A 16,239-nucleotide genomic window follows, 5' to 3' on the forward strand; every position below is an offset into this window, starting at 1 on the left:
CACCATCCACCTCACATCCACCTCACATCCACCCCACCATCCACCTCACATCCACCTCACCATCCACCTCACCATCCACTTCACATCCACCTCACCATCCATCTCACCATCCATCCCACATCCACCTCACATACACCTCACTAACCACCTCACATCCACCCCACCATCCACCTCACATCCACCTCACATCCACCCCACCATCCACTTCACATTCACCTCACCATCCACCTCACCATCCACCTCACCATCCACCTCACCATCCACCTCACATCCACTTCACATCCACCTCACCATCCACTTCACCATCCACCTCACCATCTACCTCACATCCACCTCACATCCACCTCACCATCCACTTCACCATCCACCTCACCATCCATCTCACCATCCATCCCACATCCACCTCACATACACCTCACATACACCTCACTAACCACCTCACTTTCACCTCACCATCCACCTCACCATCCACCTCACCATCCACTTCACCATCAACCTCACCATCCACCTCACATCCACCTCACCATCCACCTCACCATCCATCTCACCATCCATCCCACATCCACCTCACATCCACCTCACATACACCTCACTAACCACCTCACTTTCACCTCACCATCCACCTCACCATCCACCTCACCATCCACTTCACCATCCACCTCACCATCCACCTCACCATCTACCTCACATTCCACCTCACATTCACCTCACCATCCACCTCACATCCACTTCACATTCATCTCACCATTCACCTCACCATCCATCTTGCCTCTGGGCCTGGAGAGAGAGGAAATCCAGCAGACCTTCCATTTGGCCCTGCAGGTAAGTCCATGCAGTGTTCCCCAAGTTTGATAACAGCACAGCTTAGAAAATTGGATTCTGTTTATGGAAACTTTGTTTTCAAATTATGAGTGAGACCATTTGATCCATATTTTTACTAAGAGTCTTAGATTAACCCTATAATCAAACAGTCTGGTACATTCTGTTCTATGGAATAGGACAAATTCAGGATTCACTAAAGTCAGAGGGAAAAAGGAAGGGGGGTGGGATGGGAAGAAATGGGAGAGAAGAAACCTGAAACAGACAAGAAAGAAGAAATGTTTGCCTCTCTTCATTTCTGGGGAAGCAGGAGTTTGAGGGAAATCACCCCTCCATATTTTCCAATTGTTTAGGAAGATGTGGAAGAGCTGAAGGCCCAGGGGCCCCCAGTCGTGCTTACTGTCCTGCGCTGTCCTAGGGGAGAGTTGGAGAATCTGTTTAGCCACCATGTGCATTCACTAGACCAGTTCCACCCCGGAAGACTCCAAGCAACGATGCTTCCTACATTCACATCGGCACTTGCAATATAAACTTACACAAGATGAGCCTTGTTCTTTATAGAAGTGAGGCAACAGAACCCCTCTCAAGCCTAAGGGTCTAGGATATAATTCATTTTATGATTAAAAAAAAAAAAGCCTATCTGTTCATTTCAGCAGTCATGCAGCAAGGAAATATTTCAAATGCATTTGTAGTGAATGATCACACTCTATGGCGCAGTCAAGTTGATATGTGAAGTTCCCAGAATAGTGAGCAATTAATACTACACACACTACAAATCACTGGGGCCAGGCCAGAGATGGAATGCTGCTCCCCTACACAGAGAAATGAACTTGCAGCCCAGATGGGTAAGAGAGACCTAGCCTGTGGCTGTGCCACTTAGCAGTGTTCCCAGCACATTCATCCCCCAAAGGTGAGAACCACCTATACCTTCTAGGGAGGGTGGTGTTTGGGGAAAGCGAGATGACCCTTGCACACGGCCTGCTGAATCCAAGTGGTAAAGGGGATCAACTTGAGAGAAAAGACTTAGAGCTCCTGCAGAAATCCCACTGAGTGGGTCAGTTAGCAGATAGCTGCCTTGCTGTTTTTAAGGTCACCTTTCAAATTTGCTGTTTATCTAGGAACTCTACTTTCCTCAGTGTCTTCTGCTGAGGACTAACACAGCTCAATGAAAGCAGACTTGTTTTATATTAAATTCTGAGTCAAACGATCACTTGGAAGTTAATTGTGACCAGCTTACAACTTAAGTTCACATGATAGTGATATTTTAAAAAATGTCCTAAAGGAAAAATACTCACTTCTTCTGAGATTAACCTACTCCCACAAAGTAACTCAATATCTTTAAATAATCTGGCTAGGTGTTTGTGAATAACTGTAATGAATAATCAAAGAACTGTCTTCTCTCAATAATGTGACATAATTATTGTGAATTCCAACACTGAAAAATAAAATGTGTTAGACTAATAAGTCACAGATACATCATAAAGTATTTACAGTTACACTGGTCAAATAAATCATTTTTTTAAAGTAATGGCTCTTCTGTATATGAAATAGATTTATTTATAGAATACCAAATATGTTAAAAATGAGAAAATACATAATAAATGTTGATATGCTACTTAATCATATTGCTTTTTTCTGTGTTTTCCATCATTAAGAAAAATTACTATCATTTTAGCATGTCTATTTAATCATTTTACCTTAAATAGAATATAATGAATACATTATGCCACACGTTTTTAATTCACATAATATCATTGGAAAAGATTCCATTTATTTACATGCTATTTAAATATTCCTGTGTTTAAACTGTATGTGGTCTTTATAATCACTAAGCCTTCCAGTCTTAGGCATGATAAAGTAATCAATTCTCTACCCCAGTGGACAAATGTCAACAGCTGCCAAACTTCACAAAGCATGCGCAGCAACTATTTTCAGCCATTGGCAACACAAATCACAAGGGCATGTGCAAGAGAGAAAGAAGTGTGTGAGATAAACTGCACCTGATTCCACTTTTCACAAAGTGCAGCCGGTGGAAGTGAGTTCAGCCAAATCAGCGAGTATTCTTGCTGAGAAAAAGGCACAAGCATCAGTGGTAGTAACTATTGAGGTAGCAAGAAGATGCAGATAAGGAGAAACTGGACAGTGAGGGAGCCCCAGAAATCTTACAAGCCCTGGGATCATCAGGAGTCTCTGGATAAAAGCTATGCTCTAAGAAGTCTCACATAAAGGAATCACTAGAAGGTACATCTGTGAATCCAGAGTTTGCATCATGTAGGAGACAGAGCATTGACCAAGCAAAGTGACCATCCCACAGCAAAGCCCCTGAGCATACCCTGAAGACCTAAGAAATTTCACACTTTAAGGAGACCCCCCACTCTGAATTAACTCTCAAAAATTTTAAAGAAAAAATGATGGCTTAAAAAAAAATGATGACTGTTTCTGAGAGTTCACAGCAAACATAGAAGTAAAATGTACAATAATAACACAGAGGATGGGAGGCTATGAAAGAGGGATATAGTTGTATAGTTCCTATTAGACTCATCATTAAGGTGGTTAAGTATTCATTTAAGCCAGACTGTGATAAATTAGACCTGTATTATAATCCCAACAAAAAATACTAATAAAGCTATTATGATAGGTAAAATGAAATACCACCCTCCCCAAAGAAAGATCACCAGGACTTAATCCCTAGAATTTGTGAATATGTTGCCTTATATGTAAAAGGGGAACTTTGAAGGTGCAACAGATCTTGCAGTGAGAAGAGCAACATAATTCATGAAGATGGAGAAGATGTAATTACAAGTTTCTAATCAATGACCTAGGGTCTGAAGGAAAATGGGAAGCAGAAGTCAGAAAGTACTATTTCTGGTTTGGGATGTGGAAGGATGTGCAACAAGCCAAAGAATGAATCAACCTCAAAAGCTGGAAAAGGCAAGTAAATAGATCTGCCTCTACTCTAAGCCCTAGATAAAAATGCAGCTATCCCATTGATACTTAAATTTTGACCTTATGAGATTTATTTTTGACATATGACTTCTAGAACTATGAAATCATAAATTTACACAGTTTCAAGACCCTGGTTTTATAATCATTTGTTATGGCAGCAATAGAAAATTAATACAGTGATATATAGACATAAATCAAATAGGAAAGATAAAATAGGAGATGAAAAATATTAGACTAACTTTAACCAAGAAAGCAAGGAGGGGTGGGAGTAACAAAAAAATGAATGGGGAAGATATTTATCAATAATTATCAAGGGATTGAAATCATAGAAGATATGTTCTTTGACCACAGTGCAATTAACCTGAAATGAATTTTTGAAATCCAGAAACTTCCAAAATATTTGGAAATACTTCCAAACAACCCATGAGTCAAAAAAAAATCACAAAAAAATAAATATTTGAAATTGATCAATAATGTGAATCTAACATATCAAAATATGTGAAATACAGTTAAAGCAGTGTTTAGAGGGAAATAACAGCTTTACGTGCTTCTGTGATAAAAGAACAAAGGCTTAAAAATAATCTAGCTTTCACCTAGTAATTAGAAAGTGATGACCAATTAAAACCCAAAATAAGTAGGGGAAAATAAGTAATGATCAGAGCAGAAAAAAGTTGGAAAATAAATAATGAAGAAAATTAATGTAGTCAAAATTTGTTTATTTCTTACAAATGATAGTAAAATTGATTAACACTTAACAAGACTGAACAACAATAGGAAGAATAAATTCACCCCTAGATAATTAACCCAAATGAAATTAAAATGTATTTCCACAAACAAAATATTTACACAAGAATGCTAACAGCAGCTTTATTCATAATGGTAAAGAACTGGAAATAATCAGAAAGGCCAGTAGAAGTATGCATAAATAATTTGTTTATGAAGAAATTACTGCTTGATAATAAAAATCAAACAAATAACTGATATGCATAATAACATGGAAGGAGCTCAGAAAAGTAAGCTAACCAAAAGACATCAGATAGGAAAAAGTACAGAATACACAACAATAGATATGAAGTCCAAAAGCAGGGAAAAAATGAGGTTAGTGATGGAAGTTGGAAAATGGTTTAGGAGAGGATACCTAGTTAAAACTCACCGAACTGTACCTTAAGATCTGTGCATTTTACTATATGTAAATGGTAATATAGTTTTTTTAATTAACAACAGAAAGTCATCAAAGATCTAAAAAATGGTCTAAAGAACTATTCTATTCCTTAAGAGTGCCTATTTTCATCTTATAGAACAAGACATAAAACTTACCATTTTAAAATATTTTTACTACAGTAGATCTTTGCAAATTTAGATTTTTAGCACTTGTAGTGATAATTAAAATATCAGAATTGATTAGAGGCTCAACATTAATGACTGTTGCCTTGGTAAAGACCACTGCATAGTTCATTGCTCTTATTCAAACTAAGCTACCACAGCCCTCAAAATATTTGTCACCACAAATTAAAATTTAATGCTAGCATGCTGTGTTAAGCATTTTATTATTTAGTGTGATAATTAAAATGCACATATATGTAACTCTATCAAAATTTTGTCTTTTACCATCTTGAAAAGTGCACATATATAGTTTCTTTCCTTATCCTATTTTTTATGCATGTAAGATATTAATCTTAAAGTTTAAAGATTTTATAATTCCATTAGACACAAAATAGTTTAACAGTACATGGAAATTATTTTAAACTTTACTGAACTATATAGAGAAAAATGAAATTATTTTATAACATGCTTTTTAAATGTTTGCTTAGCATGAGATGAAAATTCCATGTCATTTGAATTCTATGCTACTATTAACTTTATTCAACTGCATTATTTTTTCATTCATCAGATATCCCTGATTTTATCAGCTCCTTGTATTTGGATAGCCAATTTAGTTCCAATCCTATAATTACTTTTTTAAGATTTATTTATTTGTGTATACGAGAACTAGCATATAGGCCAGAGATGTGAGTAGTGAGAGGCTTCACCAGAGTGGGAGACAGAGTGGGGAGCACACTGGGGAGCAGATCTACTAACATCCACTACTGAGGAGCAGCGGGGAGACAGGAGAGGTCAGCTGCGCTCTGTGGGTGTCCTCCCTATGGAACACATATGTCACAGTGGCTGGAGATAGCTTGATATCTCTGTGTCTTTAACTCTTGTGCCACCAAGGAAGCCCCCTGTTACTATTTTAAATAATATATTTTTAAATTAATTCCAAAATAGACTCTTTCTATATTTGCGTGTTTGACAACAAACATTATGGATAAGCACATTTATCCTTGGGTCCTCCCTGGTGGTGCAGCAGATTAAAGTGATCACTGCAAGTGAGCCACAGCCACTTCAGTGCAAGTGCGATCCCCCATTCCAGAGATGACCCACATGGCACAGCAGACCTCTCCTGGCCCGCCCGCTGCTCCCCTCAGCAGTGTACTTCATCAATCTGCCTGTTTTGCTCCTCACTCTGTCTCTGGTGAATCTTCTCACCACCCCTGAACCTCTGGCCTATACCCCAGTTCTGTATGCATAAATTAATAAATCTTAAAAAAAAAGAAATTGGATCCTCATCAAATGGAAAATAACAAATCCCATATATTTAAGGAGAAAGTATTCCTGGGCTCCTAATTGCATTTCACCAAATAAAATAGTTAACAAATATTTGAGTGTGTACTATGTGCTAAGCACATAAAGAATAGGAGGGATTCTGATTTTCAATGAGATATGCAGGGAAAACCTCACTGAAGAAAAGAAAGAAGAAAAACTTGCAGAGATATCTGGGAAAGACTATTGCAGGCCCAGTGAAGAGCAAATGCAAAGGACCCAGAGAATTCGTGCTTGGATTTTTTAAGGTAGAACAAGAAGGCCACACTGGCTGGAAAGGAATGAGCTAGGGAAGAACCAGTAAGAGATTATATGAGAGCAATTATGGCAGCCAGACTGCAGAGGGCTTGATCGGCTACCAGAAAGACTCAGTTGTGCGGTCATAAGTCATAGAAGGGCGAGAGAATGCAAGGAAATGGATCTGCTTCTATATCAACAGAATCATTCTGGTACTGTGCAGAGAAAGCTCAGAAAGGGGAAGTGAGGAGGCTGGTTAGTCAGCTATGGCAAACCAAGTGACCTAGATAGTCTATAGTAGCCATGACAAAATTCCCATGGCATTTGCACAAAAATAGTAAAACAGTACTAAAATTGATATAGCATCACAAAGGATCCAAAATAGCTTTTAAAAAAAACGTAATCAGGAAGAGTGAAGACTAGAGTGATGATACTTTCTGATTTATACTGTATTACAAAGCTGTACTAACCAAGCATATGGCCTTAACATAAACAGACATACTGATCAATGGAACTAGATCAATGGAACAGAGAGCCTAGACATAAACTCATACATATACAGTGTACAATTATTTTTAAAAGGCCAAGAATGCATCATGTGGAAAGGACACAATAATAATAAATCATATCAAGAAAACTGACTAACCACATGTAAAAGAATGAAATTGGACCCTTGTCTACATCATAAGCAAAAATCAACTCAAAATGGATTAAAGACTTAAAAGTGAGACCTGAAACCACGGACTATTAGTTGTAAACTTAATGTTGTAGATACACATGTTGATTTTCAATGATGCACACCTGAAAGTTAAGTGATACTATAATAAATAAAAAACTCCTAGAACTCATTAACACTAGTACTGGCAATCATTTTTGCAATCTGATATCAACACAAAAACAAAAATAAACAAGTGGTATTACTCAATTCAAAAAACTTCTGTACAGCAAAAGAACTACAAAATGACCTACATAATGGGAAAAAAAATACAATTTATCAGATAAGGAGTTTAATATCCAAAATATGAAAGATACTCTTATAACTCAATAGCAACATAGCAAATAGCTTAATTGAAAGTCAACAAAGCAGCAAGTGCAAAGGTACCAGGCAGGAGTATGCTCCTTCTGGAAACTGCAAGGTGATCGGAATGTCTGGGAAGCACTGAGCGAAAGGGAGAAAAGTAGGAGACACCATTGGCAGGGAAGGAATACGAGCTGGTGGATGTTAGGATCTCTGAGATTGCTGTGATAAAGATTGCGGTGGAGGGCAAGGAGAAGTTGAAGTAAAAGCAGGAGCAAGGAAAACAGATTAGGGAACTGTTACAATCAGTAGGTAAGTGGAGTCATGGTTTGAACCAGGATGGTAGGAATGGAGAGCAAAGGGTGAGAAATTGAAAGCATCTGGATATACTTTGGAAGTGCAGCAAACTTTGTTTATGTATCAAATGAGAATTGCAAGAGAAGAAGTCAACAGTAACTCAAAAGTTTCTGACAGAACAACTTGCAAACTGAAGTTATCTACTACGCTATGGAAAAAGCAGCTTCTACATGGACAAAATTTGGAGCTCAATTTCGGACAAGTAAATCTGAGGTTCCTACCCTCTCGATATAAGATTACGATCTATATTTGAATGTGTGTGTTTAATGTTAATAATGTTATATGGGGCCCTCCCTGGTGGCACCATGGGTTGAGGTACAGCATTTTGAGGCTCACCATAGCCATTTTAGAGTGAATTCAGTGCCTGGCCTGGGAGGTGACCCACATGGCACAGCAGACCTCTCCTGACCCACCCGCTGCTCCCCTCAGCAATGTATTTTGTAGACCTGTCTGTTCTGCTCCCTGCTCTGTCTCTGGTGAGTCATCTCATCACTCTTGCACCTCTGGCCTATACCCCAGTTCTGTATGCATAAAGAAATCTTTAAAAAAAATAATGTTATATGCCCTGAATTTGATAACTGGAGGTAACAAAAGGAATATCCCTAATTTAGTGAGAAAGCACTAAAGTCCAACAGAATTACAACTTATTAAAAATAGTTACATATAGAAAAATTATTTTAAAGTGACAAATGTTAAAAGTTTGTTAATCTGGATGAAAGTATTTCTAAATTATTATGTCAACTTCCTGTAACCTGAAAATCTCTTCAAAATAAAAAGTTGAAATATTTTTTTAATAGACTAAGGGCCTTCTTTTTCCAAGTAAAACACATTAAAGGCCACAAGGTATATGAAAAGATGCTCAACATCACTAATCACAAGGGAAATGCAAATTAAAACTCCAGTGAGCTACCACCTCCCACATGCTAGAATGGCCATTCTAAAAATAAATAAATAAAAGATAACAAATGACAAGGATGTGGAGAAAGGGAATCCCTGCATGTTTCCGGTGGGAATATAAATTGATATATTCATTATGGAAAACAGTGTGGTGATTCCTAAAAAAATTAACGCATGACTCAGCAATGCAACTTCTGGGGAGACATATGTGTGTGTGTCTGTGTGTATACGTATGTGTAAAACAGATGTGCGCGATATCCTCCAATGGATATATATATATAAACATGAACTACATATCCTAGAAGGACCCAGGGGCACCCATCAATCATTAGAGGCAGGCATGATCCCATTAAATGATGGAAAAAATGTACACCTTGGAAAATGACCCTGGCTCAAATCAGCACTGCTTCTTATTGAGTTATTTAGCCTTTCTAAAGCTCAATTGTCTCATTTATGAAATTATGAATGATGGAGCTGATTCATAGAGCTGCTGTAGACAAATGTAGAGTCAAAGCCATGCTTGGTAGTAGCATCACGTATGTGGGAGCGTCTTAAACCCTCTGGACCTCAGTTTCCTCATTGATAAAGTAGAAAAATGTAGAACGATGGTCTGTGAGGTCCCCTTCATTTTAGGTATCCTTCCACCTATGAGCATTCATAGTCTGTCAATGAACATTGATTTCTATGCTCAAAACTGAAAATACAAAGGGAGTAAAGCATGTTTTATGATTCCTCATAATTTATAAGGAAATTATGGTTCCAAAGAAAAAGATAAAAGTAAATGCTGGCATCAAGATAAATAAAAGGAAACAGGTATATAAAAAACAAGGAGACAGCACTAGTCTACCCTGCTATCAATAGCCCCATTTTACAGATGAGCTAGAAATGATACAGCTAATGAAAGGGAAAGGTTGGGTCCAGTCCTTCCAACTTCTGATTCGAATGGGTCTGAGCTCTAAGCCAGCCCAAGGACTCATGCATGCTGTGACAGTCACCACAAAGCATCACGCTTGGCTGCACCTGCAGAAATAACCCACGTTTGCAGAAACCCATGAATGACCAATAAGATGCGCTTTTGGTTACAATCCCTGGCATAAAAAAGTAGGGGAGGCCCTCCCTGGTGGCGCAGCGGGTTAAAGCACAGCACTGAGAATCTAAACCTGCTTCCGCATGAGTTCGATTCCCGCCTGCCCCGGAGGTGACCACAGGGCGTGGCAGACCTCTCCTGACCCGCCCGCTGCTCCCCTCAGCAGTGTACTTCGTCAATCTGCCTGTTCTGTTCCCCGCTCTGTCTATGGTGAAGCCTCTCACCGCCCCTGAGCCTCTGGCCTGTACCCCAGTTCTGTATGCAAAAATAAATAAATCTTTAAAAAAAAAAAAAAAGTAGGGGAAAAGGTCATCATGGAAAAGATCCAAGTTGATTTTGCTGACTTGACAGGTTTCAAATCAGAAACTTAACTTCATTAACACAAGTGATTAAGCTCATTATATCTTTATATATCTAGTCATAAGTCAGATGGCTTGAGTAGACTAATTTATTGTTGTTATTCAGATACGCTTTTATCGGAGATGGTCTTCCTTCCACAAGGCAGAAAAGAAAATAATGAGAGTTTGTAAGACACCACCCCTCAGCAGAAATTCTCCATGTTGGATGACTTGGGAATGCAGAAATGTTTAATTTCATAAAGGTAATTTGGCACATACCTCACAGTATGTACAGTCCTGGCAGGGCCGGGGAAATCACTCTATGAAATATCACTTGTCACATCCAGCCTAATAAGAAAGATGGTAACAAGCCCGATTTGTCTGCTGAATGCACTCAGGTCAGCTCACGTTTTGCTGTTGAAAATAAAACATTTTGGATTTCCAGAACTTATGACTAAAATCCAACAGTGGATAGGGGCCTATGGACTCCACCCCTCCCCCAACCCCCCATGTCTTTACTGGACTTCGCCCCTGTTTCCATGCCAACAGTATCTCAGGCCTTGAGGATTACAGCTCCCAGTATGCCATGACTCTGCCTTCTTGAAGAGGGCAACACTGGGAACTGAGGGTGGAGTTAGCAGCCACGCCTGGCTTGTTTCTGAGCACAGGCATGTTCTCACTCTTGCTTTTGGGCTTTCAATCCTGATGTTGCTCAGATGGTGTTGCTGATTGCACATATTGAACAATTAATCTCTCTCCCTCTCCTTCTCTCTTCCAACGTCTCATTTCCACTGTAAATAAACAATTTTTTTACTCTCTGCAGATTTTATTTTTGAGATTGTCTGAGTTCTTAAGTGTGTGGGTAAGGACTCACAACACCCCCATTTACCCCTGGGGTTGCCCTAGAACAGTGTTACAACAGCTGAGTTAAAGAGTGACAACACGGATCCCTATGTACCATGAGGTCTAAAACATTTACTACACGGTCTTTACAAAAATAAGTTTGCTGACTTCTGGTCTAGACATGGCCTCATTATCCTACCTCATTACACTAGTCAGTAACTACCAACAGGTCAGATAATCAAGATGAAATCTATTTCCATCCCTGGCATAGTAAGTTAAAATTATTCACAGTATCCCCCACTAGGATGCATTAGACAATTTGCCTGCTTTAAAGGAAGGCAGTGATTCCACTATTTTAAGATCCACTGGTAATAAAATTCATTGATGATAATAATTACACCGTGTGCTTCTATGGTATGATATACACAAATATCTCAAGTTTCAGTAGCCATAATTAGAGTCCTCTCCATCTACAAAATGAATAAGAAGAAATATAGAACTAGAAAAAATTGGAAGATTTTGCCAAAACCAACTGGCACAAGAAATATTTCATTTTTAATTTAAAAATGAGATTAAAGGAGGACTGGTTGGGATTTTTTTCCCCATCACTTATCTCAGTGTGGCACCTTATTACCCTCAGGTGGGTATATGAGCTGAGTAGGAGAGGAAGTATCCAAGTGTTAGAGTCACCTCAAAGTGAGGCATGAATTATCTTGACAAAACATAGTTCAACATCAGTGGTTAATACCTGGCCTATTCAAGTTTGTGTCAACATGAAAGAGCTTTTTATCCTGTCTCTTTGTATTCAATGTAACTCCACAGTGGGAAACTGTAGGGTTAATTACAGCCTAATGAATGAGTGGATGTTCTCCACATAACCTAGAGCTATTTCCACACTAGATTCATTCTCCAACATCAGCCTGCAGACGGACCACCCACCAGCCTGCAGTGAAGTCAATATGTGGAGAAAGATGGTGAGATCCCCCCACCAGGCACCAACACACTCAGCGTGTGCTCCACTCTGTCCTAGGCACCGAGAAGGTCTTCTGGAAACATAGTTATTGCTCCTTGGCCCCCAATAATCTCATCATTTAACTGGGAAAGCAAGGTACACACTCATAAAAATTGAACAAAGCATGAAGAGCTAAATAATTCCTGGCAATTTGTGATCATTTGCCAAACTTCAGGCCAACTTTCCAGACACTTCAGTATAAATCACATCATAGCGAGGGTTCAAAACTGTCTGGAAATCCTTCTCATCTAATATCATTAATGCATGTTTCAAACAGCGAGGCTCCTATTTATTTTGACAACTCTCCCCAGTGTCAGGACATGGCAAGCAAGTATGAAAAGATGAGTAGACAGGAACTTGACAACCTAATTTTTCAATATAGATTTTGGAAATATTGATGGGAGAATTTTTTTATCCTCTTCACTCTCCATTCTCACAGTCTCTCAGAGCCCCCAGACAGCTCAGGTGATGCAGTTTAAACGTGGGCCTTGCAGTGCTCCATTTCCAGAGGTGGAGATGAAATTCACCCAGGATTTAGGGAGACTTCCCCATGGTCACCTCGCTGGATGCCCGGTTTTCTAACTCCTAGCTGGACAGAGGCGAAGGGGAGGGCAGGTCACCATAGTCCCAATCCCTCTAACCTGCAGCGAACTTCCAGGTCAGGAGAGATGCTTTGTGGCCTGGGACATCTGTAGAGAAGTCAGGATAAGAACTCTAAAACGAGTGAGGGACATCAGGTCACGGGACCTGTTCTGAAGCAGAGAATCTGCAAACAATTTCAGCCTCCAGAGGTCGATGCGCAGGTTAGAAAGCAGGATTCTTATCGCGGAGAGCAAAGAGCCATTCCCCAACGCTGGTGACCAACCACTTCAGCATTCCCAGAACTCTCCACTTTGGCACTGAACATCCAGACCTGAATCCTGGGGACCCCACCCGTCCCAGGATCCATCATCACCACCATCGGCCCCAGACAAACAGGGGCCCCGAGAGGACACCCACTCGTCTGGGCCCGAGGACACACCTGCTCCCCTACAGCAGTCTGTTCCAGTGTCCCCGCTCTGACTCTGACAAGTGGCTCCTTCAGCCAAGTAAGTTGTTCAAGTTTCCAACTCACTATACAGCAAGCCCCTGTGGGGGATGGTCAGACCAGCTGGCCAAATCACACAAGAAAAACACTCTTTGGAAATAATCTTGGCATGAGTCAACCTGGGATTTGTTTTTCTTAACCAATTGAACATGGAAGAAAAAGATATCTTTGTTTCTCTTTCTACTGGTTCTTGCTTAAGTGGTACCTTTGTCAAAATGTCTGTGATTATGCGGTGACAGGCACAGAGTGAGTCTGGCGAGGTACTTTTTCCTTAAAGTTACTCAGTATCTTAGAAACTTTATTTTTAGCAAAGTGCTTTTAATAAGAGGTTTCTGAAAGGAGAGTATCGCATGCACAGGTGGGAACGATTCTCTTCCGAGCTCGGCGAAGGCTGGCCTCGTGCCACAGCGACACCCTCCTGGGGCAGCCCCATCTCTGCCCGGCCCCTGCCAAGGCGCCACGAGCCAGTTCTGCAACTGGCCTGCACCCAGCATCCCCACAGATGAAACTCTTCTGTCCTAGGAACGAGACCCTGCCGAGCCGAGTGCAAATGGGCAGTTGGTGTTTGGCTCACACACTCACTCTGCTTGGATGCCTGGTTGAGCTGAGGGTCCGGGCCCCAGCCAGGGAACCTGCAGTGTCTGTGGGCAGGAGGCAGCTGACTTGCTTCTGTCCAGGCCTTTGTAGATCAGGGGCTGGAGTGCACGCTCACTTCTGTAGCCACATTTGAAAGTGCACCTGCATCTTGACGTGAACAGATATGGTCAAGACGAAACGGATATGGTCAAGACGTGCCTTATTTATTCGTGCAGCAAGTACTAGGTGTGTACCCTCTGCAAGGGGGGCCGTTGGCCCTGCTGGGCATCACTTACATTGATAAATAAGCCCCATGCCCCTGTCACAGTCACCGTCTCATGGGAGACTGAAAGAGGCCAGAAAGCAGAAGAGGCCAGAGTAGAGATCCACTTGGCCATGCCCCACACCAGGGCGGTGGGGGGTGGGGGAGATTGGGAGGCCCTGGGTCCTCAGGTGTGATTATCCGGAAGCCCCATTTTCCAATGAGGGATGAGGTGAAGTCACCGACCAAGTGTGCTTCCGGGAGAGGAGGGAGGGAGGGAGGGAATAACCACACCGAGGGCTGGGGAGCTGGCAGCCAGATGGAGGCCCCTGAGCGCCCTCCTGAGCTCTGGGCTCAAGAATTCGAAAGTGCCCCATCTGCTCAGTTGTGGTTTCCTCCAACACAGCTCAGCAGCGCAGATGCAGGCAGAAGGCCCACAGCTGGGCCCATGGTGCAGTTGCCTCGGCCCATGAGAACTAGGCAGGACCTTTTTAAAAATGCTGACACCCACCTCCCCCTCCAGAGACTGAGTCAGTAGATCTGCAGGACCCAAGCAGGGGCCATTTTGAAATCCCACTGGTTTTAAAATACTTCAGATGATGGGTTTTCAAGAGAGTGGGATGGCCGCAGAGGTCTGTAAGACCTGGCGTCATGGAGCAAGGCCCTGCCCTGGGCAAAAGAGGGGAAGCTGGGAAGTCATGAATGAACAGTGAGAAATTAGGGTGCCCAATGGACCCTGAGGCAGGGATTATACTGGGGTCCCTGAAGCAGTTACCAAGAAGGAGGAAGTCTTAGGAAGAGGCATTACGTTTCCAGATACTTAAGGGATTATTCTTACATCATGATGGTGCAGAAATTTAAGATGTGGCCACAGGAGTGGATCTACCAAGGACCCCACATCTCCACCAACACAGCCAGCTGATAGCGCTGCCCCAGTGCCCACTGCTGCAGCCCGTGCACAGGAACTGGACTGTCACTGCAGGGAAACTAACTTGCCCCAGCCCCAGTCACTTCTGTGTCCTGCTTCAGATACGAGCGCATCACCCAGCCTTGCTGCCTATTTGGCTGGAGCTGCCACTGCTCTGTCTTGCCACCAGGTCCTGACCTGAGGTTTTAATGGGCCCCCTCCATGGCCTTGCTGCTGCTCTCCCAGGACTAACTCCTGGAAGCAAAGTCGGAATAAGCCATCACAACCTGCTCCCCAGGCCCAGGTCACTGCTGTGCTCATTCATACAAGGGCCTATGCTGCGTCTCTGCCCCTCCCCCTGACACCCATGTCTCTATAGCAAATCCCAGAAGTCCAGACCCCAGTTCCATGGAGGATCTCCACCTGTGCACTGAACCATTATTCAAAATAGCCAAGTTATGGAGACAGCTTAAATGACTTTCGATAGATGAGCAGATAAATTGTGGTGCATATATATAATGGAATATTATTCACTCATGAAAAGGGAAGGGATCCTGTCATTTGCAACAATGTGGATGAAACTGGAAAACATTATGCTAAGTGGATTTGCCAGACAGAAAGGACAAATACTGTATGATATCACTTACTTGTGGAATCTGAGGGGGTAAAAAGCTAAATTTATGAAAAAGGAAAGAAAAATGGCAATTGCAAAGGGTTGGGAGGAGGGAGCCATGGAAGATATTGGTCAAGGACACAAGTTTTATGTTTTACTTAAGAATAATTTCTGAGGATCTAATGTATGGTGACTTCAGTTAGTGGTTGAGTACACGCAATTTATTTGAAAGTCACAAAGTATAGATCTGGAACATAAAATAATAATAATAATAACAACAAATTAACTATGAGTTGATTGAAAGTATTAGTCATCTTGATCTTGGTAATTACTCACCACATATATTTATATAGACATAAGTGTATGTATACAATGATCACATTGTATACTTTAAATGTATAAAATTACATTGGTTAATTATTTGTCCGCAAAAAAAATAAAAGGCATATTGTTCCTTCCTATCCCATTCCTAGTGCCCTGTTCCTGTTGCCCTCACTACCCATCATTATTGATGGTTTTTCTTCTCACCCTAGAAGAAAGCTGCATTAGGACAGGGATTTTGTCTCATTTTTCCACCAATATGTTTCCTGTGCCAGA

At 41.2% G+C, this 16,239-nt stretch overlaps 1 protein-coding gene across 1 annotated transcript in view; it reads left to right on the top strand.

The window, feature by feature from the left end:
- Positions 1–317: 317 nt before the first annotated feature.
- Positions 318–16,239, top strand: part of LOC101636095 (DNA-directed RNA polymerase II subunit RPB1-like) — a gene marked incomplete at its 5' end in the record, with an annotated part of 28,581 nt that continues 12,659 nt past the window's right edge. Inside the window, 2 exon segments of the mRNA XM_012735144.1 lie at positions 318–334; positions 336–822. Coding sequence (XP_012590598.1) covers positions 318–334; positions 336–822 — 504 coding nt within the window.

The sequence above is a fragment of the Condylura cristata genome, unplaced genomic scaffold (assembly GCF_000260355.1).
Source record: "Condylura cristata isolate star-nosed mole 26May11 unplaced genomic scaffold, ConCri1.0 scaffold00001, whole genome shotgun sequence".
Classification (NCBI taxonomy): domain Eukaryota; kingdom Metazoa; phylum Chordata; class Mammalia; order Eulipotyphla; family Talpidae; genus Condylura; species Condylura cristata.